Source organism: Calypte anna, chromosome 3 (assembly GCF_003957555.1).
Source record: "Calypte anna isolate BGI_N300 chromosome 3, bCalAnn1_v1.p, whole genome shotgun sequence".
In the NCBI taxonomy this organism is placed as follows: Eukaryota; Metazoa; Chordata; class Aves; order Apodiformes; family Trochilidae; genus Calypte; species Calypte anna.
Genome location: NC_044246.1, coordinates 92,323,578 through 92,348,359, shown reverse-complemented (window position 1 = coordinate 92,348,359; position 24,782 = coordinate 92,323,578). Strand labels below are relative to the sequence as shown.

The 24,782-nt window shown below is 41.7% G+C and overlaps 2 protein-coding genes across 2 annotated transcripts; both read right to left on the bottom strand.

The window, feature by feature from the left end:
• Positions 1-568: 568 nt before the first annotated feature.
• LOC103530094 (glutathione S-transferase A4) lies at positions 569-12,082 on the bottom strand. Its single transcript, XM_008495632.2, has 7 exons — positions 12,000-12,082; positions 9,664-9,780; positions 8,909-8,960; positions 4,872-5,004; positions 4,376-4,517; positions 3,226-3,357; positions 569-856 (listed from the first exon to the last, which is right to left on the bottom strand). The coding sequence occupies exons 2-7, from the start codon at positions 9,748-9,750 to the stop codon at positions 734-736; spliced, it is 669 nt and encodes a 222-aa protein (XP_008493854.1). The 5' UTR covers positions 9,751-9,780; positions 12,000-12,082; the 3' UTR covers positions 569-733.
• A 7,922-nt stretch (positions 12,083-20,004) lies between these two features.
• LOC115598073 (glutathione S-transferase A4-like) lies at positions 20,005-24,782 on the bottom strand. Its single transcript, XM_030447577.1, has 6 exons — positions 24,690-24,782; positions 23,998-24,091; positions 22,790-22,932; positions 22,106-22,238; positions 20,393-20,448; positions 20,005-20,102 (listed from the first exon to the last, which is right to left on the bottom strand). The coding sequence occupies exons 3-6, from the start codon at positions 22,866-22,868 to the stop codon at positions 20,005-20,007; spliced, it is 366 nt and encodes a 121-aa protein (XP_030303437.1). The 5' UTR covers positions 22,869-22,932; positions 23,998-24,091; positions 24,690-24,782.

Here is a 24,782-nt window from a genome sequence, read left to right as displayed (position 1 = left end):
AGTGCCAGCTCAGACCCAGGAAAACTTTTTGGAGTTCTCCAAATATCACACCAGACACAAGGCAGTGCCAGGGCAGCAGCACTGGAAGGTGCTGCCTGTAGGACTGAGCTGACAGCAGCTCACTCAGGGGTGATTGCCCCATGCCTGCTGCTCTCCCCCCCTGCCTCCCAGCCACAGCTGTGCCAGGCCAGGACCCGCATTTGGATGTGACTACACAGCTCTGGGTAATAACAGAGTTCAATAGTGTGTATATGGCCTCAGAGACAGGGAATGAATGGAGCCTGGTGCTACTGCTTATACTGGGACAAAGATGCAGCTGGCCCTCAGGGTCCAGAACTGGGTGAGGAATCAGCTGAGTCCCCCAGAGTGGCAGACAAATACACAGAAAGAAACATGAACATATACTGAAACTTGAGTGCCCCCCTCACTTCAGTGCCCACTGCATGGGCAACAATGAACTCGGGGTGCCTGGAAGAATCACATTAAGAAGGTAGAGGAAGAAACTAAATGGAAACTTTTCATGTTTTGTCAAATATTTTATATCAATAAAGACAAACCTACTGTCACATTGCCAGAGTAATCAAAATGCTTTATTATTTTTTTAATGATCATTTTTAAGTACAATAATGCTAATTTCCTGAGCTTCCTATTTCCTTTAGTTTGTTGTTTTATTTGGTTTCTGGTTTTTTTGAGGGGTGTGGAGGATTCAGTATCACTGAAGGTCTCAAGGAGCTTATAACTTAAAAATCTTAATCACAGTTTCTACATAATGATCATCTGGTGGTGGTTTCCTTGGGCTGCCAGGCTGCAGGAACTTCTTAATTGTAGGCATATTGGTCATTCTTACTTTAAAAGCCTAAAAAACAAAAACGACCGAGTAAGAGAGAAATTCCAGGTACTTCAGCAGCAAACCATGCCCTCTGCACAGCACAACTGCTTCCCCCTGCTGCTAGAAGAGCTCCTAGCACTCATTCAGATCCATGCCATCCCCTGTCCAACAGGAGGATCCAGTAGCTGCAAAAAGCCTGTTCTTACCCATGAGGGCAGTGGCAGAGCACACAACCAAGCTCTGCTGTCTGAAAGAAACTGAAGTCACAAATTCAACATCCAGGAGCACCAGGGGACACTTTTGAAGGCAGGAATATACTAACCCAGCCCATGACTTTTTTCTTTTCGTTGTTGGTTCTGATGGTGCAAACTACTGTGTGGGCAAACCACAATACATATTAACATGACTTCCACTTTTACTATAGAATGTAAGTAGCCAAGCTCTGTTGGCACCTAGCATGGCCACTGTTGTCCCACTGTCCCCTCAGTTCTAGGACTGAGTGTGTGAATGTGAAGTGGCTGAATGGCTGGAAGCATTTTTGGCTCAACTCAGCTGTTCAGTAGAAGCTCCTCATACTGCATTGTAGCCTAGGTCAGACAAAATATCTCCATAGGGCTGGCAGATATAACAGCACCTCAGGGAGACCTGTTCCCTTCTGGAGCAGTGGCTGGAGGTTAGGTCTAGGATTAGGGAAGAACTGGACATCTCAGGTGGCAAGATATGCTTGTCCTAAGGCAGCTGAGTCAAGGATCCCGAGGCATATTGTACAGACAGTCAGACAGGGTTCACTGATGCATCTGGAGACTTAGATACACAAGAACCTCTTCTAACAATGGGGCTGAGCGAGAGAAGCTTCAGAGCACAGTGACAGATTTATGAATGTGATTTCCTCTTCCTCACAGGCACTGGAAGGATAAGGGAGAACTACAAGAAGCAGCAAGGAAAGCAAGCTAAGAAATAAATAACCACCAGTTTTAGAAACTTTCCCCCTTCTGGCAGTGAAGCTATCTTTCCATAATTCAAGGCATGGCTTCAACAGAACTGTGTCCATGCCTAGTGGAGACTATACCTTCTTAGAAGATAGGAGCTAGAGGCAAGAATTACCAGAGCTGCAAAACTTTATGCAGGATAAAATCTGACACACATTACTGCCCACTTTGTGGCTGAAGTGCCTTATTCTGGCATACTAAATTCAGGCTTAAATTGTTAGTGTTGAGGATTTAAAAATTTTAAATTAGCAAACAAACAAAAAAAGCCAACAACAAAGCTCTTTTCCTCATCATTTCCAAGCAGAAAACCTAATTGTGACAGTCTGGTGCTGGGCTGTTTCATTTGTTAATGGTTATACAGCCAAACACTCTGCATCTCTCAAAATAACAGCTTGTAAACACAAGGAAGCATGATCTCAAACCTAGCATCCTCAGCCCAAATTTGCATTGCCTACACTGCCTTATTACCATGATTACAGGCACATGGGAGGACTACTGAACCGTATCTACTTTTTTCCAGTCACAAACTATTTGGGTCCCCTGTATCTCAGCTCTTAATGACTCCTGCAGGTTGTGCCCCAGGCTTGCAGATGCATTGTGCTCTCCAGCATGCTGCATGCCTGGAGGCTTCTGAGTTGGAAGGGATCTCTGGAGATCACCTAGTCCAACCCCCCTGCTAAAGCAGGATTTTCTACAGCACATTCCACAGGGTTGCACCCACGTGGGTTTTCAGTGTCTCCAGAGAAAACTGTGGCTTAATGCTAAGTGCACACTTGTGCTTGAGGTTCTTGTCATACTGTGGAGGGCAGAAGTGAAGAGTTTACTGGGATCCCAAAATTGTAATACCAGCCACTACAGAAAATGGCACACTTTGCCTTATATATTGACTTATACAGGTATGTATTATATAGTTATATATAATATTTACCTATATAATATATAATATATCTATTATATATTTATACATAGCATATATAATATGTTATATAACATATATAATATGTTATGTATAAATATATAATATTTACCTATATAAGGCAATATATAGCCTTATACAGGTGTCAACCTGTATCACAGAGTTGTTTTCTGGTATTTGATAGCATCGTGCTGGCAGAAAGAAAATTAAAACAGGGCAGCTTAGATCAGTGACTTCTTTGGGGTGACATGAATTAATTTCTCTTGAGGAGGCATATACCTCAGGTTAATCAGGAGCACAGTGTCTTACAAACCAACTAAATCAGTTTGCTTGTGTGCAAAGCAAATGCTTGATGCTAAGCATATATATGACAGTGATGGTCTTCATGGGCCTGAAGAACCCAGGCTCATGGCTTACACTACGTGGAGAGATGCCCACTTCAGCATTGCCCTCATGCTCCTGAATACAGGCCTGGTCAGTAACAGGCTTACCTGCAACTGTGGAAACTCTGACAGCACAGCAGGTATTTTCTCCTCCACTGCTAAAATGGCTTCAGTTAGCTGAACATCTGCCCAGCTGAATTTGTTGCCCACAAGAAAGTCTTGACCATGTTGTTTCAAAACCTGTAGAATGAAAGAGCGTGGGCTGAAGATAAAACCAGGACGCACGATGGCTGTCAGCCTCACAGCACAGATGCAGAACTGAACAGCAATTACATCTGAAATTTCAGGGTGGGGCTATCAGCTGGAAGCTGTGAGCCTAAATCACTTCATTATTTTGTGGAAAAAAAACCCCTCAACATTTGTAATACACAGACTAAAAACTCTGGCCCCTGGGTCATGTTGCATGATGATAAGCACTGGGAACAGGGACAAAGCCACATGCTTAAGTAGACTGACAAGGGTCACAAAATTAGAAATAGGGATAATGGAAGAACTTGGAGAACTTAACATTGCCAGTTAGATATTTCATTTACAATTACATCCAGTGTTGATACCAGGTAACAAAAATGCAGAATTACAGTAGCTAACCAGAGAAAATCCTTCCTTTGGGAATAAGTAGTCACAGTCGTAAGAACCTCTCAGAGTCATTATTGTTTTCCATCAAAAGTAGATAAAGGTTACAAAAGTGAGAGAAATTGCCAGATGCCTGAGTCATATGGGTTTGGTTTGTTGTTTCTGCAAGCTGGATATGCAGCCATATCTGTAATTTTTCTAAAGTACTCCTAATCTTTGAATCATTTGCAAAGGACTGTTTCATTTTTCTAATTAAAATATTCCAGCTGAAATCAGGTATAGCAGAGAGGTGTGCTTTAAAAAAAAAATGTGAGTGTGAAACTATCCCTTCAAGGAATAAAAAAAAATAAATCAATCATAGATACTTGCTTCCACTTTAGTGAGAATCTTTGCTGTGTAACTGAGAACATATTGCTTTGTTTGCTGTGTGGATGTTCAAATACCACAGCCCTGACAACACCAGTCAACAAACAGAGAAAATGTGCTGCATTATTTCCTCTTCTATGACAGCCAAGAAAACCGAGGATTTGGAATTGACCTGCACTGCAAACACGTTCTTGTTTTGGGGCAACTTTTTTATAATTGTAAATAGAAGTTTTATAGACACATACTACCTGTCACTTACCTTTTCAAAGACTGGGAAGTACCTGTTAGTTGCCCTGTCCTTAACTGAGTCAATATTTTTCTCCTTTGCATCAGGTGGAGAGAAATGAAACATCAAAATCATATGCATCAGATCTGATATTCCTTCCACATACATGTCAATCCTATTGGAGGGAAGGGAAAGGCAGTAGAAGAGAGCACAGAAATTAATTAATCAGTTTTTCAATTAACTAAGGCAACCTATTGAAATTTTGTATCACTACCATAGTGCAAAATGTCACAGCCAAGGCTAAACATAAAATAGAGCTAAATATGTTTTCAAAGGACTAAAAGGCTGTTTCTGCTCAGCAGCATTTCATAAGAAGTGGTTAATAACTAAGCAAAGGCTACAATTTTTGCTTTTATTGTGTTAGGCTTTCTCATGCCTTTCTACTGGATTTACAGGATTGAATTTGTTATTTATAATGCACATATCAAAGAACAGATTGCTCATAAAGTGAAAGAAGGTGTTACAGTACAGGGCTCTCTCCTTCAAGTCTTTCCCATAGAGATTGTATTTCCCTGCTATGTAGCTGAGGATAGCTCTGGTTTGCACCATCTTCATCCCATCAATCTCAACCAGGGGCACTTGCTGGAACATCAAGACTCCATCTAGGGTGGAAAGTTGAGGGAAAGCTTGTTAGTCCTTTTAGATGGCTAGGATTACAGAAGAGCAAGAGACTGGCAATATTTATTTTGCAGTGTAGGAGATTATCTAGGTCTTTCCCTAACTGTAAAACTCTGTGCAGTAAACTAACACAGTGAGAAAGATCAAATACTGAGTAGACTGCATCAGACTTTTGTAGGTAGGTGATCCCAGTGTAGCTGGGCCACTTGCTTTACAGTATTACCAAAGCTCCACTGTCTCATAGGAACTGGCACCACCTCCCCTTTGCCCTTCAAGACCCATCCTGATACCAGCAGGAAAAGACTTAGTCAGCACTTGCAACCCAAGGGATTGGAGGAGAATAAAGATCTGTATTAAATCTGAACTTCAAAATTCATTTTGGTTGTTTTTTTTTTTTTAAATGCAGATCTCTTCCCTATCAGAGACATATATGGATGAGCAGAAAGAATGAGAGGGATAGTGTGGCCAGCAAGACTGAGGTGCTGGGACAACGGAAGGGATCTGGCTACTTCAACCATCATGAACCTACTGAGTTAGAGGCAAGGACTGTGACAGAAGTTTTTAAGTAAGCTTTACACAGTCACTCCAGGGACAAAAGTTTCAAAGTCCGCATAGATGTTCATTACAGATCTACCCTCAGAGTCATTCCACAGCAGTTTAAGCCTATTGAGATGCACCTTTGTAGCCCTGTTTTCTCCTGGTGCTGAGAGTGGAATTTGTGTGAGACAGCTCTGGGAATTAAATGAGCATGGAGATCCAACACAGTAAAGTCAGCTAAACCCAGTTTTCTGCTGGACTAATTCAGTCTTTGGAATTAATCCCTCCTCCATTTACACTTAAAGGCCACCCAGAGAGCAATCCTACCCTGCTAAAATGGCAGCAAAACTCCAAATCCAGCTAGGCAGCTGCCACTTTGCTCTGCTTAAAAACAATAATTTGTTTTAATTGATCATTTTTAATCCATTCACTGTGCCCTTCTTTTAGTTATAAGGATTCAATTCAACTGGCATGTCTATTTGCTTTTTATCTCCACAGAGCTATAAAATACTTTGCTGGTCTATAATTAACTCATTTTATATAATTAATTTCAAGTTTGAATTTAAAGAGTAGTTCTCAACAGCAAGGAATAGTTTGTGTTTGTTTCATGTAAATAGGTACAGAAAGGTTGCATGTCCTCACGTCAGAATACACCTCTGCAGCTTAAGGACGAAATATCACTTGGTATCTATCTAGCAGAAACACCATAGAATGGGGACACTAACAGGTCTGCAAGGACAGTCTTCAACCAGAAAGTCATGAAGCAAAAAATCATAGAATCATAGAATTGGCTGGGTTGGAAGGGACCTCAGAGATCATCAAGTCCAATCCTTGAACCACTGTTGCGGTTGCTAGACTATGGCACTGAGTGCCACATCCAGTCTCTTTTTAAATATCTCCAGGGACGGAGAATCCACTACTTCATTTGTCAGCCCAATCCAATGCCTGATCACCCTCTCTGTAAAGAAATTCTTTCTAATATCTCACCTAAACTTCCCCTGGCACAACTTAAGACCATGCCCTCTTGTCTTATTGAAAGTCGTCTGGGAAAAGAGACCAACCCCCACCTGGCTACAGCCTCCTTTCAGGGAGTTGTATAGAGTGATGAGGTCTCCCCTGAGCTGCCTCTTCTTCAGGCTGAACAGCCCCAGCTCCTTCAGCCTCTCCTCATAGGGTCTGTGCTCAAGTCTCTTCACCAGCCTGGCTGCCCTCCTTTGGACCCGCTCCAGGACCTCAATATCCTTCCTAAACTGAGGGGCCCAGAACTGGACACAGTACTCGAGGTGTGGCCTCACCAGCGCTGAGTACAGGGGCAGAAAAATCTGATTTCTGATCTTGGAGAACATGAGGGAGCTGAATGCAGTTATCTACAGAAAACAGATTTCTCTGAAGACCAGTAGCAGACTCCTTCTCCTTGCTTTGTAGTGAGAATCACTCTGCATAACCACTGTATATGATACATGTGCAGAATGAAAAGTAGCTTGCCCATCATTCTGTGGATTGGATCGTATGGTCAGGAGGTGGTCTGTGGAGCATCTATTTAAAAACAATCATCTAGGCCTACCATTTTTCACTGAAAAAAGGACCTTGCTGACATTCAGGTAGCAACTTGTGCAACCTGTGGCTACACAGATTGAGCCAAGGTGGTCATCTTGCAGACCCAAGAGGTACAGGTGTGGCCAAAACACCTGTCTGAAAGCTGCCTTTTGGGAACAGTCCTTAGCCCAGGCTTTATCTGGGACACTGCTGAGTCAGCTGGCATGGGCAAAAGGCATGCCTGGACCATCCTAACGGTGTGATGGTGTCTAAAAAAAAGAATACTCTGGCAAAAAGCATGTTCATATGTAAAGGGAAGAAAAAAAATAGAGAGAGAAGAAGTTAATGTAGGATTATTCGTGTTCAGTCCTGCCTTGCATGACTAGCAGCATTCTAGAGGTCTCTGTATCAGGATGATTAATAATTTGTCTTTCTTCAATCCATCACGTTGATCTCCACCTTTTTCTTTGTGTTCTCACCCTCTTAAGCACAATACACATACATAAAACACCTTGATCTTCTTTATACAACTTCCCTATCCATTTCATCACTATTAATTATTCTCTCTGGATATGGATAAGCTTGGACACTCTATACAGGGTACTCTATGCACTCTGTCTGGATTAACCAGTCCTGTGAAGGAAATTCAGATTTGGGCTTCCAGTACCTGAGCTATCATATTAAGAGCTCTATCTGGTGCCACTGCACAGTCCTCCCATGTTGTCAGATTCCCACCCAGCTCGACCTGCAAATTTAATTCTGATCTTGATAGCACTTCTTTTTCATTTTTGTTCATTTGTTTCCTGTCAGAATTTCTTTAACCACATCCTTTAGTTTCTGAGCAAGAAGCCAGAATGCAGCCAAGTCCTCTTCCAAGTCTTCTAGTCTGTCTTGGCAAGCTCAGCCTGCTGCTGAGGTTTCTGCAGGGCAGGTGCATTCTTTGGTGCTCCTCACAGTCTCAACATTTTCCCCACTCCAGCAGCAACGTCTTCCCTTTCCAGGGTGACTGTGGAGGGGTTCCTCTGGATAAATGTCAAGGGCAGTGGCTGGGGTTATCCACTGGTGTTTGGGAACTGGTCTCACTCCCAGACTTGACTTGAAGCCTTTGTCTTGATGCTGTAACCACCTCAGACTTCTTACAGGTCGTCCTGCTGGCTCCCTGCTCTTTGACTGAGGGGAGCTTCATGTCTGATCCTGCTTAGGGCTGTTACATCTGTGTTTGCACTGAGCCCAGTGGAAAGGAAAAGTGGCTTGCCTGGGGATTTTGGTGTCATACCAGCCTTTCATTTAGGGGCTTATCTCACTGAGGTTTAGAATGGAGTACAGGTACATATATCTATACTTGTCTGTACTAATCAACTCAACAACAGCTCAGGCCAGCTGGCACAGCTTGGTCACATTCATTCTACTCAGTTCTCTGTCTATAGAGCATGGTCATCCCATCCATATAACATCTTGAAGTGGCCCTTTGCCTGGGACAATTCCCAATGGATGCCCAGGAATTGTTTTGCAGAGTGCTATTTTACCTGAGCCAAATCTGTGCCAAGAACCATGCTAACAGTTCAATAGCACAGCTAATTGAGTTGCATTACATAGGAACTTTTGCCCTGTTTAATGTGTTACAGCAGTCACAGTAGCTGTAGCTTTTAGCTTATAGCAGTTTTTTGGTACTGGAAATAACAGGGTACTAAAACTGTATTCTAAGTGTGCACCTACAAGTTTGCACTGGTTTATGTAAACTAATTTAAAATCACAAAGTGAGCTAAATTTGAGTAACTCTTTGAGAGACTATGCCTCAGGCATCAGGATTCTTACCTTTGATTAACTTTTCATACTGCTCTCTTGTTTCCAGAAAAACTTCTTCAAACTAGAAAAGGAAAAGGAGATGGTGTTACATTTCTGTATTTTAAAATTTTTCTTTACTAAGTCACTGCACATAACCATGTGCAAAATGACCACAGCAAGCAAAAGAGAGTGGGCCAGGTCTTCAACTGCACTGTTTGGCTGCTGGTTTCCTGAGGATCCCACACACATCCTCACAGCTGGGAAGGAGCAGGAAAGCCTGGCTACTTCTGCCTCAGTGTTGATTCAGAAATAACCTAAGTGCAGGTAGCAACAGTGTACAGACAGTCTGCAGGAGGCAGACAGGTTGCAGCCAGTACCAAGGGAAGAACAAGCTAACCCACTATTTCTAACCCCACCACAGGGCACGTAAGTCAGCAACACACTCTTCACATACTGGAACTGCAAACTAAGACCTAGTTAAGGTGGTTTTGCACAGCTGGAAAACTCAGATTAGTTAAAGCTCTTTGAATAAATTCCCATTTTGACCCATTATGACTAATTACTTCAGGGAACTGACAGTAGCTCTAATGAACTCCAAGCTCCACTGCCTTTGCATCCCAAATATTAGTCACAGAACAAGATAGTTACAAACATGCAGTGCCACTTGGCAAATGAATTTTGCCACCCTCTTGAGGCCAGTTATTCTTCATGTGCATGTTAAGTTGTTTCTTACTGAGTCCAGTTGAAAACACCAGTCTAGAACGCTGTACAGAGTGTCAACCAACCTCCACACCTGCTGCTGCCAGCAGCCATCGTACAGGCTCCATTCGGCCTCTTCCATTCAGGTAGGTAAGCCTGGGCTTCCCCGACATGCTTCTGGGCTCCTTCTTCCCTGGAAAATACTAAGCAGGAAACAGCATCTCACAAAGCTGGAATAAAAGTGCCATTGTGTTGGGGGCAGAGAGGCCTTTAATCACACTATGTTTGTTGATGTATAAAGTTTGTCTGGTTCAAAACATAAAATGAGGCTGACCAGTGACACTGCACAGCCTGTGCTAGGAAAGATGTGCAGAGCTGTAAAGCCTTCTCCAGTGCTACTAGGGATGTAGTAATCATGATTGGAAGCAAAGCCAGACGTGCTTAAACACGTGGTATGAGTCTTGAGGGGAAACCTCACTGCATTTTAAGATGATTATACAAAGACACTGAAAAATCTACCACATCTTCAGGGAAATTACCTGCCCTCCTTGCCATCATCCACCTTGAAAAGATGAAAAGTTTTAATGGTAGGCTGAAATCTGTCTACGTTTGCCAGATGTCAGAGCCATTTTGCAGTTTCAACTGCCATCCACTTTTTCCCTCAAGTAGAAGCAAATGAATTGTTCATAGAATAAAGGGAAGATTAATCATAGGAACAGGCTGAGCTTCCTTGGCAGTCCTATTGAATAGCTACAGCCTTTTTCCTTGCTGTTTAGGGCAACCTTGAGGTGTCCCTCAAAGCCTGATCTGGAACCTGGCTTCATTGGCTTCAGTTGCACCCAAAAGTATCCCAGGAGCATTTGTGCTGACACTGAAATCTAAGGGTTAGCAAATCCAGGCTGTAATTTCTCTGTGTTTATTGTCCTAATGACTAAAAACAATGGGATTGCATTCCTCCTTCACAAAAATTTTAGTATCATACAAGAACTATTGGCAGAAAAAAAGCTTAAAATTGGTATTCTATTGTGTTCTAATGGCTCAGAAACCAGAAAAGACTGCCAGCGTTTAAAATAATTTTACAGACAAACCCAGTTCTCTCAGAACTAAGAGCTGAAGCTGCAACATTACATCTGTCACACTTCTCATGACATTTCCCATTTGAAGCACGTTCAGTATGCTCTAGTGATGTGTTTAAGTCACAGTGCTTTGTAACTGTACTTAAAGTACATATTTTGTAAAATGTTTACAATTTTGTATATATGTTTAAAGATCAGATTGAGAGGTTTCCCTTGAACAATTCTGCTAAGAACCAAGCCATGTTACTTCAATAAATAGGGATATTTTTCATAATTTAGACAATATAATCGAAATACACAGAAAACAAAATATGATCTCCAGGTTTAGAGTGCAAATAGCTGTTTCTAATAACAATGTTTTGCTTCCAAGAGGGTGGTTTTATTTTTCTGGATGTTGTGTGACTAGCTCTCACTATACAGCAGTGCAGTTTATCCATGTAGTTCACAACAGCTAACTAGTGCCTCTTTCATTATCATACTTCTCAGATGCATTGCATCCATATCATTTCAACCCACATTGCCCCTCTTCTAATGTGCAGAAACTTACAGTAAACAAAGCTTTCCCTTTAAATAAAAAAGCTGAAGACTGAGATAGAAAGAATACGAAACTTGTTCTGTTGTTTGCTCACTCCTGAAGATATGTTTGCCTGTTACTGCTGAAGAAATTGAGTCTTGAAATAGGTACAAAGTGACCAAAGACTCTTAGGGAATATGGAGAGCACATCTGGAAAACCTTCCTATTTTACCTAAGCAAAACCCAATTCCTATAGCAAAAAAGCAACACCCTCTGGAGCATTGTGCTGCACTAGCTCAGACACTGCTGAAGAATTAGTTTGCACCAGGAATTTATACTACAGCCAAAACACACACCACCTTTAGCCTTAACAAATATTTAGCAACATTTGTTGTGATGTACCCTTCAGCCCCAGAGCTGGGAGCTCAAGAGTACCAAACAGGCCTGCTGGCCTGCACAAACCCAAAAGGAACCACGTTAAGGCTGTAAGAGGGTTGCCCTGTGTTCTCCCACCCACCTCTGCATTCCCACACTTTGTTCCTGAGTGGTTTCGTGACTGCCTTGGTCAGCTCTGATCTGCACTGCAGGATTTGTTTCCTGGATTTAAAAAAAAAAACAAAAACAAAACAAACATCTTTCTCTTGCTTTCTCTCTCCTGCAACTTCCAGCTGGTGAGTAACTACTGAACCATGCCTCTGGCGAGGCAAATGAACTAAAGAGATCAGGGATCTTACTACCTCAGTAGATCCTCTAATAAATTTGGAAATAGCTTCACTATAAAGCAGCCACCCAAACTTTTTAAGTAAAGGCAATTGGTGGGGTGAGTACTCACCTCCTGACCTTAGCTCAGCCTCCACCCAGCAACAATAGGTTCCCAGGAAGCATTTATACTTAAGATCTTGGGGGAGTTTCCAGCCATACCCAATTAGAGAAATAATCTTCCATTGCTGATAAACTGACACTGCCCAGCTTAAAGAGGTAGGTGCCTGAAAACTAACATCCAAGTCAGAGACTGCCTTTAGGTTTCTGTTTGCTGATTTGACCGTACCCTGTGGGCAGCCTAAAAGTTTCTATAGTGGCCATCTAGTCAAGTGGCTGCCTTGGAATTACTGGGGTGTTTTACCCAAATATAGAAGTAAGAGACTTTGCAGCACTAAGCAAATGATAGATTTTCCTGGATCACATTAGGGTTGTAGTAACCATTTAAAGACTAGCCACTGAAGTTTCCAGGCTTACTTTGATATTTAGCAGTAACACAGGTTTTTATTTTCAGTGCTGTATGGCACAGAAAAAATACCCAAAATATGTTGATAACTATGCTCAGTTACTTTGAAATATTATTTGCCAGTATCAAACTTACTTAGTCATAACTTGGTATAAAAATACATGGGCAGTTTAGAATCGTAGAATCATGGAATGGTTTGGGTTGGAGGGACCTTAAAGCTCATCTAGTTCCAAGCTCCCCTGTCATGAGCTGGGACACCTCCCACTCAGCCAGGTTGCTCAAAGTCCCATCCAACCTGGCCTGGAACACTTCCAGGTAGGGGGTAGCCACAGTTTTTCCAGGCAACCTGTGCCAGTGTCTCACCACCCTCACAGGAAAGAATTTCTTCTTAATATTGAATATAAATCTACCCTCTTTCAGTTTGAAACTATTCCCCCTCATCCTATCACTATTTGCCCAGGTAAAATGTTCCTCCCCAGCTTTCTTGTAGGCCCCCTTTAGATGCTGGAAGGCTGCTATAAGGTCTTGGAGCCTTCTCTTTTCCAGGCTGAACAACTCCAACTCTCAGCCTGCCTCCGTAGGAAAGGTTTTCCAGCCTTCTGATCGTCTTTGTGACCCTCCTTTGTACTTGCTCCAACGTCTCCATGTCCTTCTGGTGTTGGGGACCCCAGAGCTGGATGCTGTATTTTGGGTAGGGTCTCACAAGAGTGGACTAGAGGAGGAGAATCACCTCTCTTGACCTGCTGGTCATGCTTCTTTTGATGCAGCCCTGGATACAGCTGTCTTTCTGTGTCACAACTCATCCCATGTCTTTATGGAATAGCATTCATTTTGGAAATTGGGTGTACATGGCTATTAGTTAGACATGAAATAAACTATGATTTTCCTACCTTGTTTCCATGAAAAGTAACTGTTTCAGCTTTAATATCTACATTTCAGGTGAAACCAAACCAAAACAAACCAACAAAACAAAACAAAAAACCTGAAGTGCACATGAACAGACATAAGGATGGCAGAGCAGATGGGAAATGAGATTTGGGAAAATGGGATCAGGTTCTCACCTCTAGCATAGGCCAGTATATGTTGCTGGGCACCACCTTGCACTCCTGCAGCAGATGACAGCACAGCTAATCTGAAGACAGGTTTGGAGAACCCATACTGTCTAAAGCCAGGGCTTTATACAACACCTCAAGGTGGGGAATTTTAGGACAAAAAAGATATAGTTAACTATCCCTCCCTTTTTTTTTCTCACAGCTGTGGTTTGTTATAGTTTCTGTGTTCAGCAACTGCTGGAAGTCTCTTCTAAAGGATGCACTTACACTAGAGGCTTCTTCAAATTTGAATTACAAATTGTATGTTTGAAAGGTTGAAGGTGCCAACAAAAAAACTACCTGTATGGTGCTTGTTTACACTTTGCCTAATTCTAACTCTCTCTTAAGTTCATAATATATTATTAATATATTAATATATGTTAATATTAATATATTAATTAAATATATGCTTCTATATTGTTTCTATGTCAAACACAGTTACTACCTCCAGAAAAATCCCAAGTATGGGTCAAAAGTCCAGCATAGGTCCAGAACTGTTCCTAGTGGTCATTGTGGATCTAGCATCTCATTTTGGCAGCTGGAAGCAAGGTGTAAAGGCATGTTGGACCCTGCTATCTGGCAGCAGTGTCAGCCAAAGGTCCCCTGTGCCTCACACATGAGTATAGTTATGTCGAGCAGAAGTGTGGCACATGCAGGAAGGGATAGCTGAGTAAGAAAGGAGCATTTTCTCACACCTGCCCATGATATTAGCATGGTTCAGAAGCAGTGACTACAGAAGAGAATCTTTGTCCTTTCTGCAGCAATGGGCTTCATGGCAAGGGAGAAAGGGAGGAAGGGGTCTCTGATCTGAGGCTCAGGGTGGTCAAGCAAAGTGGTCTGATATTTTTTGGATTTGCTGAACATGGTCACATCCAATTTTGACTGGTTTGCTCCTTCCACAGATTCATGTTTTGCTTCCAGCACAGCCTTTCATAATGTGATTGTAAAGCTCCTTTGACATCTAAACATACTGTATTGATGAAGTCACTGTTATCTATACCTTAATTTCTTTTCTACTCTAGAGGTTTACAAAACAGCTAGTTAAGTTTATTTTATAAATAATTTGTTAAGACACGCCTGTGGGTACTCATGCAGCTGGCATGAAGCCCAGGTACCACAGAAATAAATGATCTTGGGTTGGGCACAGGCAGATTTTTAAATAATGCATATACCGTGCCCTGGCATGTCATTTTCTCACTGTGCTTTGTGGACACAAGTCACTGTGCTGCAGGTTAAACAAGTTCAAAGTCCTCTCAAAATGTATCTGCCTGCAATCTGCACAAACCACTGAGCAGCTGGCTTGGGAGACCATGCCTGGTTCTAACTTCCAGAAGCATCCTCTCAGTGGTGGGAACAGGGCATAAATCTGACTGCCACTAGGGAAATAAAGAAGGGAGGCTGAGAGGATTCTCCCCATGATGCTTATCAAGCTCCTAAACAGAAGCACACTGACACTGATACAAATTTAGAGTCCACATGAATAGTTAGAATAAGGTGTGTGCCACTCACCTGGACTTGCTACAAACCTTCAGTGACTCCTGTAATTCTGCCCTGGAAGCTTTAACCCCCTGAGAAGGTTAGCCGAGCCTGTATTCACCCTCAGAAGTATTTTGGTAAGGTGTTTGGCAGTTACCTGGACCACTGGCACAGGAAAGTCTGGAAACAGTTATCCTAGTTCCCATTTACATCCATTGTCCTGCTGGCAAGGACAGATTAAATGAAGAGTCAATTTAAGGACTTTTAATTTTTATTTTAAACCTTTAACCCATGTCTTCTAATACCTTCCTATTTTGATAGAAACTTGTGTATGTTTCCTCTGTTTGGTCACTGGTGGATGCTGTGAAACTTTTCCTAAGACTGACTGTTTATGTGCACTAACTCCTAAAAGTAGTAATTACCTAAGCTTAGGTTTAAAGAATCTTTTTCTTTAGAAATGAGAGTGTAAAGAAGTAAAGCAGAAATTTCAATCCCATTTTTCTCTTGCCAGAAAGCACAACATTTCCATTCCATCTTCTCTTGGATGACATTTCCAGGTGTGAGACTAAATGGTTCTGCTGAAGTGTACAAACTGATTTGAAATGGAAAGCAGTAATTGCAGGGCAAGCAACAAATGAATTGGAATTGGAACCTGCAGCATAATCAGAAAATTGTACCCAGGTCTGCATTGATGCCTATAGCTAAGTACTTCATGGGTCAATCTTGGAGCTGCACATGGAGTTGTACAACCATGCTGTTTGAAAATATCCACTATACGCCAGGTGCTAATTTTTCCTTTAGCCTCTTGATAAAAATGTTAAATGGTGGAGTGCCAATTAACTAATTTCTGTCTTCACCTATTTAACATGCAGTTACAGAGGGGCCAGGCCCAAACTGTCCTCAGAGGAGCACAGTGAAAGAAAGAGGCAACAGGCACAGACTGCAGCATAAGAAATTACAACAGACACCAACAAAAAAATTTTTGCAGGTCAAAGCCTGGAAGGGGCTACTGGAGGGGTGTATGTGTATGCCTGATCTCTGTACTGAACTCCTAAGTGGCCTCTGGACATGCTTTCAGTCATATGTTAAGAAGTTAATGATGCCTTACAAATAAATTTTCATCTGGTGATACTCGTTTCTTTCTGATGAGTACAGAAGTAATCATAGCTCAAAAGAAAACATCTGCTCCTTAGGGCTTTAAAGTTACTTTGCCAGGCTCCATACTTCAGGTCCTTCCCCTAGAGGTAGCAGCACTTTTGGTAGCAGCATGGCTGATGATGGCTCTGGGCTACACCATCTTCACCCACTATGAGCACTAGCTGAAAGAGCAGGGCTCCATCTAGGGACAGGAAAAAGTAACATCAACCTCATCCAATGCCCACAGCTCTTGAATTGCTGCAAGGGAGCTGAGAAACTAGTAGTCGCCTACAGCTTAAATTTCCCCCCATTACAAATAGGATATAGAAGAGCTTTTCCTGGGAGCTTTTCTGACTGAGGTTTAACACAACAACCCAATTTCAGGGGCTGAGTGCAGCCTCCTGGCAGCCCCCTGAGGACTGCTCTGCACCCACAGTGCCCGGGCAGGGCCCTGATGTCCCTGAGGTGCAAACCCCCCACTCTTGGTCCTCAAAGCAGGGGCCAAGCCACACAAGTATTAGATCCAAGGCCACCAGCAGGTCCCAGGCATCCCCATGGCCCACCTGGAAGCGAGATGAGGGACAAGCTTCGTTGTCCCACATAAAACCAGGTAGTGACGTATGAGGTGCAGGTGCCTTGTGGAGCTGCAGAAGGGTCTCAGTGAGGAGAGGGTGGGGCTGCCCTGGGCCAGACAGCCAACTCAAGCTGATACCCCACAGGGCATGGCTGAGCCCCACAGCCAAGGTGGTGGCAGCTTGGGGCTAATCATAGAATCATAGAATTTGCTGGGTTGGAAGGGACCTCAGAGATCATCGAGTCCAACCCTTTTACCACCGTTGCGGTTGCTAGACTATGGCACTGAGTGCCACATCCAGTCTCTTTTTAAATAGCTCCAGGGACGGAGAATCCACTGATGAGTTTAAGAAAGTTTAAGAAAGTTAAATGAGTTTAAGAAAGGGGAAAATACTGCACAGCAAAGTGTGAGGGAAAAACTGTGAGAAACTTCCCTGAGAACACCAAAGGAGAAGGAGGGGAGGAGTCAGAGGAGGGAAGGTGAGCTTGGGGAGGACACTGGTTTGCATGGTAGTACACAAAGTGACATAATCTTGTGGAATTAATTCAAGATTGTCAAACATCTTGATTTTAAACTTAAAGAAGGTAGATTTAGACATGATTTAAGGAAGAAATATTTTATAATGAGGGTGGTGGTGAGACACTGGAGTAGGTTGCCCAGAGGCAGTAGAAGCTCCACTCCTGGAAACATTCAAGGTCAGGCTTGACAGGGCTTTCAGCGACCTGAGGTTGCTGAAGATGCCCCTGGCCACTGCAGGGGAGTTGGACTAAACGACCTTTAAAGGTCCCTTCCAACTGAGAGCAGTCTAGCATTCTCTGATATTCCCTTCCTAGACTGTTGTCTACTTTCCTGAAAGTCTCCTCCAAACTGGAAAGGTAACAAGGGGAGTCAGGAAAGATAACCTCAGGCTGCAGCCACCTTTCCCATGACCCTGAAACAGAGATACATTGTGCTGTTAAACATGGCCAGGAACAAAGACTTTGTTGTTGAACAACTTCGGTGTTGAAAGCTGATTGTTACAGAAGTAAAACCAAAGAATTCTTACCTTCAAATGTATTTTTTTTAATTATGCATTTCTGTGCCTAAGTACAGCAATAGTGATTCCTGCATTGTATAGGAAGCATAGGGATAATGCTCTCTGAGATCAGGGAAGTTAATTCACTATGTGAAAAACAAACAAGAAAAAGTTATTTTGTAAGAGTATATTAACTGCTGAGCTCACGTATCCAGGATGTTTCCTCACTAATCTTACAAATGCTTAAGCTGATCTGCACAACTGAAAAGAGTGCAGTCAAGGAAATGGTTATACCTCTCTCCTCTGTGGCTCACAGTCACTTATTCTTACCATCTAACTTGGGCTGGCACCAGAAGTTGAGCTGATTGTGTGATTGTCTGAGCCAGTAAAAAATCACCCTTGAAATAAAAAGACCAGAGCTTTTGACTAGTTACGCTTATAATGAAAATGGTAAGGTAAGTAAAGCAGGGAAGGAGATGGTGGAGGCAAGGGGAGCCTGGAGAGAGTTGGCTGTAAAAGCACAGCCTGAAGTATTCACAATGAATAGAGTACACTGTGAAGACAGCAGAAATGAAGTACAGCCCTTGTAGGGGACTTCATATCTCTCTACTAAGAATAGAAAAATCAGACAAATGCCTCCTGTGAAGTGTTAGCAACCCTCCAGTCAGCTGGTCTGACTAGTTTTGCCTGAACTTGGCATCCTGCTTTAGTTCAGTTGCTGTTCTTATACTCAGGTATGAAGTGCCACAAGAAGCATGCAGGAGATCTGCAAATCCCTATGAATAGCTGGCACTGCTTTTGTACCTTCAGAGGTAGTCACCCAAATACTAAATTTTAAATAGAATTAACAGCAACATGCCAAAATATTAACAACTGAAATGAAACTAAAGGCTAAACTGTAACTGCAATTGACACAAGGAAGGCAGGTGACAGATAAGCTGGTGTGGGTCAATATAAACCTTGTATTCTTGGCAACTGGGGAAAATATTTGTAGTGCTGAGAACTCCAGTGATGCTGAAGCTGGGGACACTGATGAACTCTTTAGTGGACAATTCATTAATCAAATATCAGATGAGTGTATTAACTTCATTACAGGGTCAAGGAGCATCTTGTTTCTCAACCCATAGATAATGCAGGAATTAAACAATGCCACAAGGGATTGAGCACAATTCTTTCACTGTAGACTAGAATAATTAATATACAACTATAAATAATAGATAGGAAACCCCATGGTAACATCCTACAGAGCAGCTTTTCAAAACCTAAGTATCTTCTATTGAAGTGATTAAAAACATCTGAAATTCCTTTTTCAAGGCATTTGCTGAAACCATGCACACACAAAAAAACCCCAAAACCCTCTCCACCCCCCCAACAGAACAAAACACAAAACCAGAGAGGAAGAGAAAAAATATTTTGAGTTTGGCAAGTATTAGACCTTAGACAGAAACTGTACCAGGTTTGTGCTGTTTACGAACTCCTTTTCACATCTCCCTCCTCTGGCTTATAAATGCAAACAAATTCATGAGGCATATAGGTTAATGTGTACAAAGAATTTATCCTACAATCAAAGTAAAAATTAATTTTCCAAGTCTCAGCTTTCATTCATGAGTCAACATGGCAACATGACCACGTAAAACTTAAAGTTTTATTTGATTAGAACAGATCTCTAAATACAGCAGTTACAGAGAAATGCCATTCATGAGGCAATTTTTTCCCCAATTGAGTAATTAAAGGCACAATTCAGTTACAAAGGCAGAATACTGACACTTCAGGCTACTCAATAATTTCCAGTAGAACTGGCAAAACAAACACCTCTCTCCTATTTTCTTTACAAGCACTTGTTTCGTTTGCCTATAGCGATGGTAAGAACTGTAAAGGCCTGAATAGGAGGCAATCATCATATAAAAATCTGATCTGGAACACAGAAAAAAGGTCTCAGAAGCAGCAGAAGCTGAAGCTGTCTGTCAGCAACTCGCATTTCTCTCCTGTTTACTCTCTTCTCTTCCAAAACATTTCCAGGAAGACAGCATGCTTGCTGCCATGTCACTTGCTTAAAGTCACCAGAAAAATTTTCAGAGGAATGAAAGAAAAATACAAATGAATAGTGTGGTATTATAAAAAGATATTTGCCTGCTTTATTTTGTATGAGAGAACTTGAGCTATTGCCCATTGCCATTGGTTTTGAACACCCCTTCACCTTCCCTCTGCAGTTTAATTGTACATGTGCAACCTGACAGTTCTCTCAAATGGAGCACAGCTGCTGGCTTAGCCAGGCACACTAATTTGCTTTTACACCATAATAGCTGTGGAGAACTCACCTCACCTCACAGTCTCCACAGATTTATCATCAGGAACTGGTTTTCTCTGGCTTCCTGTCTCTAGAAATTTTTTGATTGTGGGGATTCTACTTATACTTGCTTATACTTGCTTCAAATGCCCAAAAGGTAAAATGTAAGTAGATGGTATTTAAAGAACAGAAAGTAACACGAGAAAAAACAATTTTACTGATTTGTGTGGAAATATTTTTAGCCATGGATGAATTGTAGTTCCCTGATCCCAGCCTTGTTACTTTAAACAGTACTAGAACAGCTTTCTGTCTTGTACTGAAATGGCATGAAGTGGAAACAGATACTTGTGGTTTCAGATGTGAACTTTATTCAAAGCACTTCTTGTGATCCAGAAAACATTTTCTGCTTAAAGGCATTGCAGAAATGAGGAGAGGGAAAAAAAATCCCATCAGTTCCTCCAACATACATATCAATTCTTAAAACAAAAGCAAACAAAAATCTTAAATAACAAGGCACCTTCATAAGCAAAGTTTTCTTTGCCAGCCTCATGAATACTAGTTTTGCAGTTAAAAACAGTATTTCCCACTCAGAAGTCTCACTCCTATTTTTTGGATCTTAGCTGTCTCATTGTGCAGGATTAAGCTTTTACAAGGGTTAAAAAAGTTTAACTTTGGAGTTACAGGTCACTTCAGAATCACCAAAGAAAATACAGCACAACGAGAAGAGTCATCCCCAACTGTCTGGATGTATCTCAAGAGTTTCATCCAAACTCCAAGTCGTGCCAAATAGATTAGGTTGGAAACCTGTTCTACAGCTAGCTAAGTTATTGGTAGAGCAATACTTCAGATCATCCCTTTTATCTATTTTTCCAGAGCTCTGCAAGCAGATTTTGTACAGTAGACAGGATTCAAATTTAAGTCCTCACAATTATGAACAAAATATGTGGTAAAATAATCTAATTAAGTCATCTAACCATGCTATGTCATAAGGGATTTGAGTTCCTGTTGTGCAGTGGTTAACTGCAGGTTTTGTTGCCAACAGGCATCTTATCAGAAAAGAATTCTCTGTGAGCATTAAACATGTTATGTGCAATAAGAAGCTATTAAATAATCCCACAGACCTTAATGTATGCCACCTTCTCCCCAGCTTGTCTTCCAAAACTGTGCTTGCACACTGCACAAGACCATCTATCCAAAGTGCTTAAACCTGGACCTAATTACAACAAGCCTTCCTCAAAACACTGATGTTTCCTTCCTCCTGCCTAAGAATAAATAAAAAAATAAACTTACTTTATATTTGCTGACAGCAGGAATAGGCTCCAGGCTAACTCTAAAACTTGATGGAAGAGAATTCTCTTTGAAGGAAGAGGTATGCAAGGAATGCAAGCTACAGGAAATGATGGCTTATTAACAGCACAAAAAAGCTGATAAACTATGGCTGAGGCTCATGTGTGAATATTAATTCTTTTTGTTACTTCCCTGGCCCTGCTTCAGCCAGTTCTTCCAACCATTTGTACTGTTTAATGGAAGTTTATTGTAAAGTATCTATTAAAGTTAGATGTTTTTAATAAAGCTGGCTTTTAGTTCTCCTTTTGAAAAACAATCAGAAAGAGACATACAAAGGCTACATATTGAGATAGCCCAATTACATTTGTTTTCCTTTAAATAGACAGAATATCAAGACATGGACTTAATTTCTTGTGAAACCAGAAGGTATTCAACAGCTTTTAGATATTTAGGTATTTAGATATGCAGTGCTGTAGAAAAACCATGCAATCACTGACTGTCTCAATGACAGACCTTATTTTGCAGCCAAAAGTTAAAAACTAACCACTGCTTTCACAAATGTTTTCTCTTTACAGAAGTAGTTCAACATTTACATGCCAGTTGCCTCTTGAATACCTGTGTCAAGCTGCATTAATCTTTTACTCCTGCCTCAAATATTTTTACTTAAGACAAATGAATTAGAACAAATCAGTTGGATTGCACCTAACCTTGGCCAGCCAGGATCACTGGCAAGTTGCATGTTACTAATGAGCACAAGTGATTCTCTGGGTGTACAAGTGTGCAATTAATTCTAGATGTATCTAAGCTACTATAATAAATTCAAGAAGAGAAGTTCTGTTACAGTACAGGGCTCTCTCCTTCAGGTCCTTCCCACAAAGGTTGTACTTTGCTGCTATGTAGCTGAGGATGGTTCCAGTCTGCACCATCTTCATCCCATCGATCTCCACCATGGGCACTTGCTGAAAGAGCAGGGATCCACCTAAAGGGAAAGCCACACATTATTCTACGGGAATTCTTGTTACTCCACATCAGATTTCTTGCTGTCTTCAGAAAAGCATTACATTTACAGTGAGGCTGCTCACTTTGCCCTGCTAAGCCTCATCAAAATGATGCAAGTAACATGAAATATGTATTAGGCTATATCTTATTATGGAGGATACACCCAGTGGAGTGAAAAACAAAATAAAAATCCACATGCAAGCATCCAACTGAAAACAGAAAGACTAGAGAAAGTCAATTCCTTGCTGCTTTACTTGGCACAGATACTTGTTATGCCAGGATCACATCTATCATTCAGTTCAACAGCTCTCGGTCAGTAACCAAATGCTTAATTAAGCATTACACATTCTTGCATTATGCAAGACACTGGGTTTTGTCTGTTCAGAGACATGTAACTTGAAGCTATACTTTTGTGGGCCTAAAGTAAGAGTGTTTAATTAAACAGAACTGCCAATGCTAATTTACTTTTGCACCTTGGAATGTTTTTTGGTTTTCTTAATAACCAGTGATCTGCCTGAAAGGCAAGCTTACCAATGCACAGCTTAAAGGTAGGAACACTAAAACAAACCTCAACCCCATCTGCAGCTAACACCCAGCAAACTGACTCCATCTTGCCTCTTCCATCAAAGTGGCAAAGCTTGGTTTTCCATCCATGATTTCAAACTTCCTGTTACCTAAGACAGTTATAAAAGACAAGTTAGTAATGATACAAAAATCTGATGGCAGCTGAAGTAATGGTTCACAGGTCACTCACATGAAAAAAAATTAAGTTCATTTTTGACAAAATGTTTCAGTTGAATTTCAGTCTAAACTGATTTGGTTTTACTGCCACACATTCAAGTCACAGTATCTCACCAACTTCTCCTTCCCCTGAAATTCAGCATCAAGTTGCTAAGTAGGAGATGACAGAAAAAAAAAAATCACCTGTAAGAAAAATCTTTAATACTTTTATAAAATGTAAGTTTTAACACTAGAGTTACTCAATCATCACTCAAAGCCAAGTTTAAATTAAGAGGGAGAAGAGGCAGTAGACAGGTTTTTCAGTTCTTGTTACAGAAAATGCCAGAAGTATCTGCCCATGGATTCTACACCTGCTAGGTGAAGTATGGGAATCTATTTTCAAAGATTTCTAGCTGTGATGACTGAGGGTAAGTATGTGATCTAGAACCAGTAGAAACTTGAAAAGAATGTCTAGTTTCTTCTGTAATAATTCAGATTACAATACAAAGATTGGGACTGTTGCATTACTTACCCTTCTACTGGTTGCATTTCTTCCTATTCAGAAACTATGTTGCTAAGCAAAACTTTATAGACTTTTCAGTTGATTAGATACACAATGCTTTACAAGCAGCATTTTTGTTCCCAAATGGCTTCATAAACAAGGCTATTAATTGCTGTTTTTTAAACAGAGTAGTGTTTAGGTCTCAGCAGGAACTGGATTCCACTACAGAGCCACAAGCCAAGGAAGCATCAAATTCCATCATACTGGCATTTCATATGCAGACCTTCTGAATGACAAGTCCTTGCTGCAACTGAGGCCTGTTTTGCCCCTGCTGTGAGATTTCTTGCCACTCCAATCCACAGCTGAAATACTCCTGGAAAAGAGGTTGTTGGCATGCAAACAATAATCTCTAGTTCCCAATGCTGCAAGAGCTCCTTTATAAGCCAGGGGAAAAATGGCCTTCAGAAGAACTTAACAGACATGAAAACAGAACACAGAACATGAGACTGCATCTTACCACGGGAATTCAAACAAGCCAGGCTATCCAGCCCTTTGTGCCTGTGTTTCTTCTTGGGTGATTCACTGGGAGCTCAAACATGGCTGAGTAGTATCTGTTGTGCCAATAAATATAATAGTAAATAAGAAACACACACAAAAAAAAGTCTTAAGTATCAGTGTGAACTACATGAAAGAACAGACTGAAATAGGAGTTGCTTGTAATACACCTAAGCCCTCAGCCCAACAGTGGCTCTGCTTTTCTACCCAGCGTCTCAGAACACCAGCATGGGGGGAAAGTCACATCAGGACCGTCAGCTCCAACCCCTTCCACTCGTGACAACTTCTTCACTGACACGAGATTAAGAGTGGTTTGGGTGCCATCGTGCTGATAAACTGTTGGTGGGAGGAGGGCTTGGAGGCAAAGAGCAGAACAGGGCAAGCTCTTGCATTAAGAGATAAGAAATGCAGGGGGACACATTTCTTGTATAAGCAGCTGCTCAGCCCAGGAGAGCAGTTTGTCACCAAGGAGGTTACTGCCTGATCAGACACCCAGACCCCAACCTGAACCCAGCACAGCCCCATCGCCCCCCATACCACGAGCCAAGCGACCAGAGGACACCAGCGTGGTGGTGATGGGAAAAGCCACAGAAACCCACATTATCCTCACAGAGGACGCGAATAATTAACGATAACCAAAGAAACAAACGCAACCTCTAACTAGCGAGGCAGCAGTGCTCGCCGAGGAAAAGAGCCGAGCCGAGCCGAGCCTCCCCCTCTCCCGTCAGCAGCAGCGGGAGGAGCAAC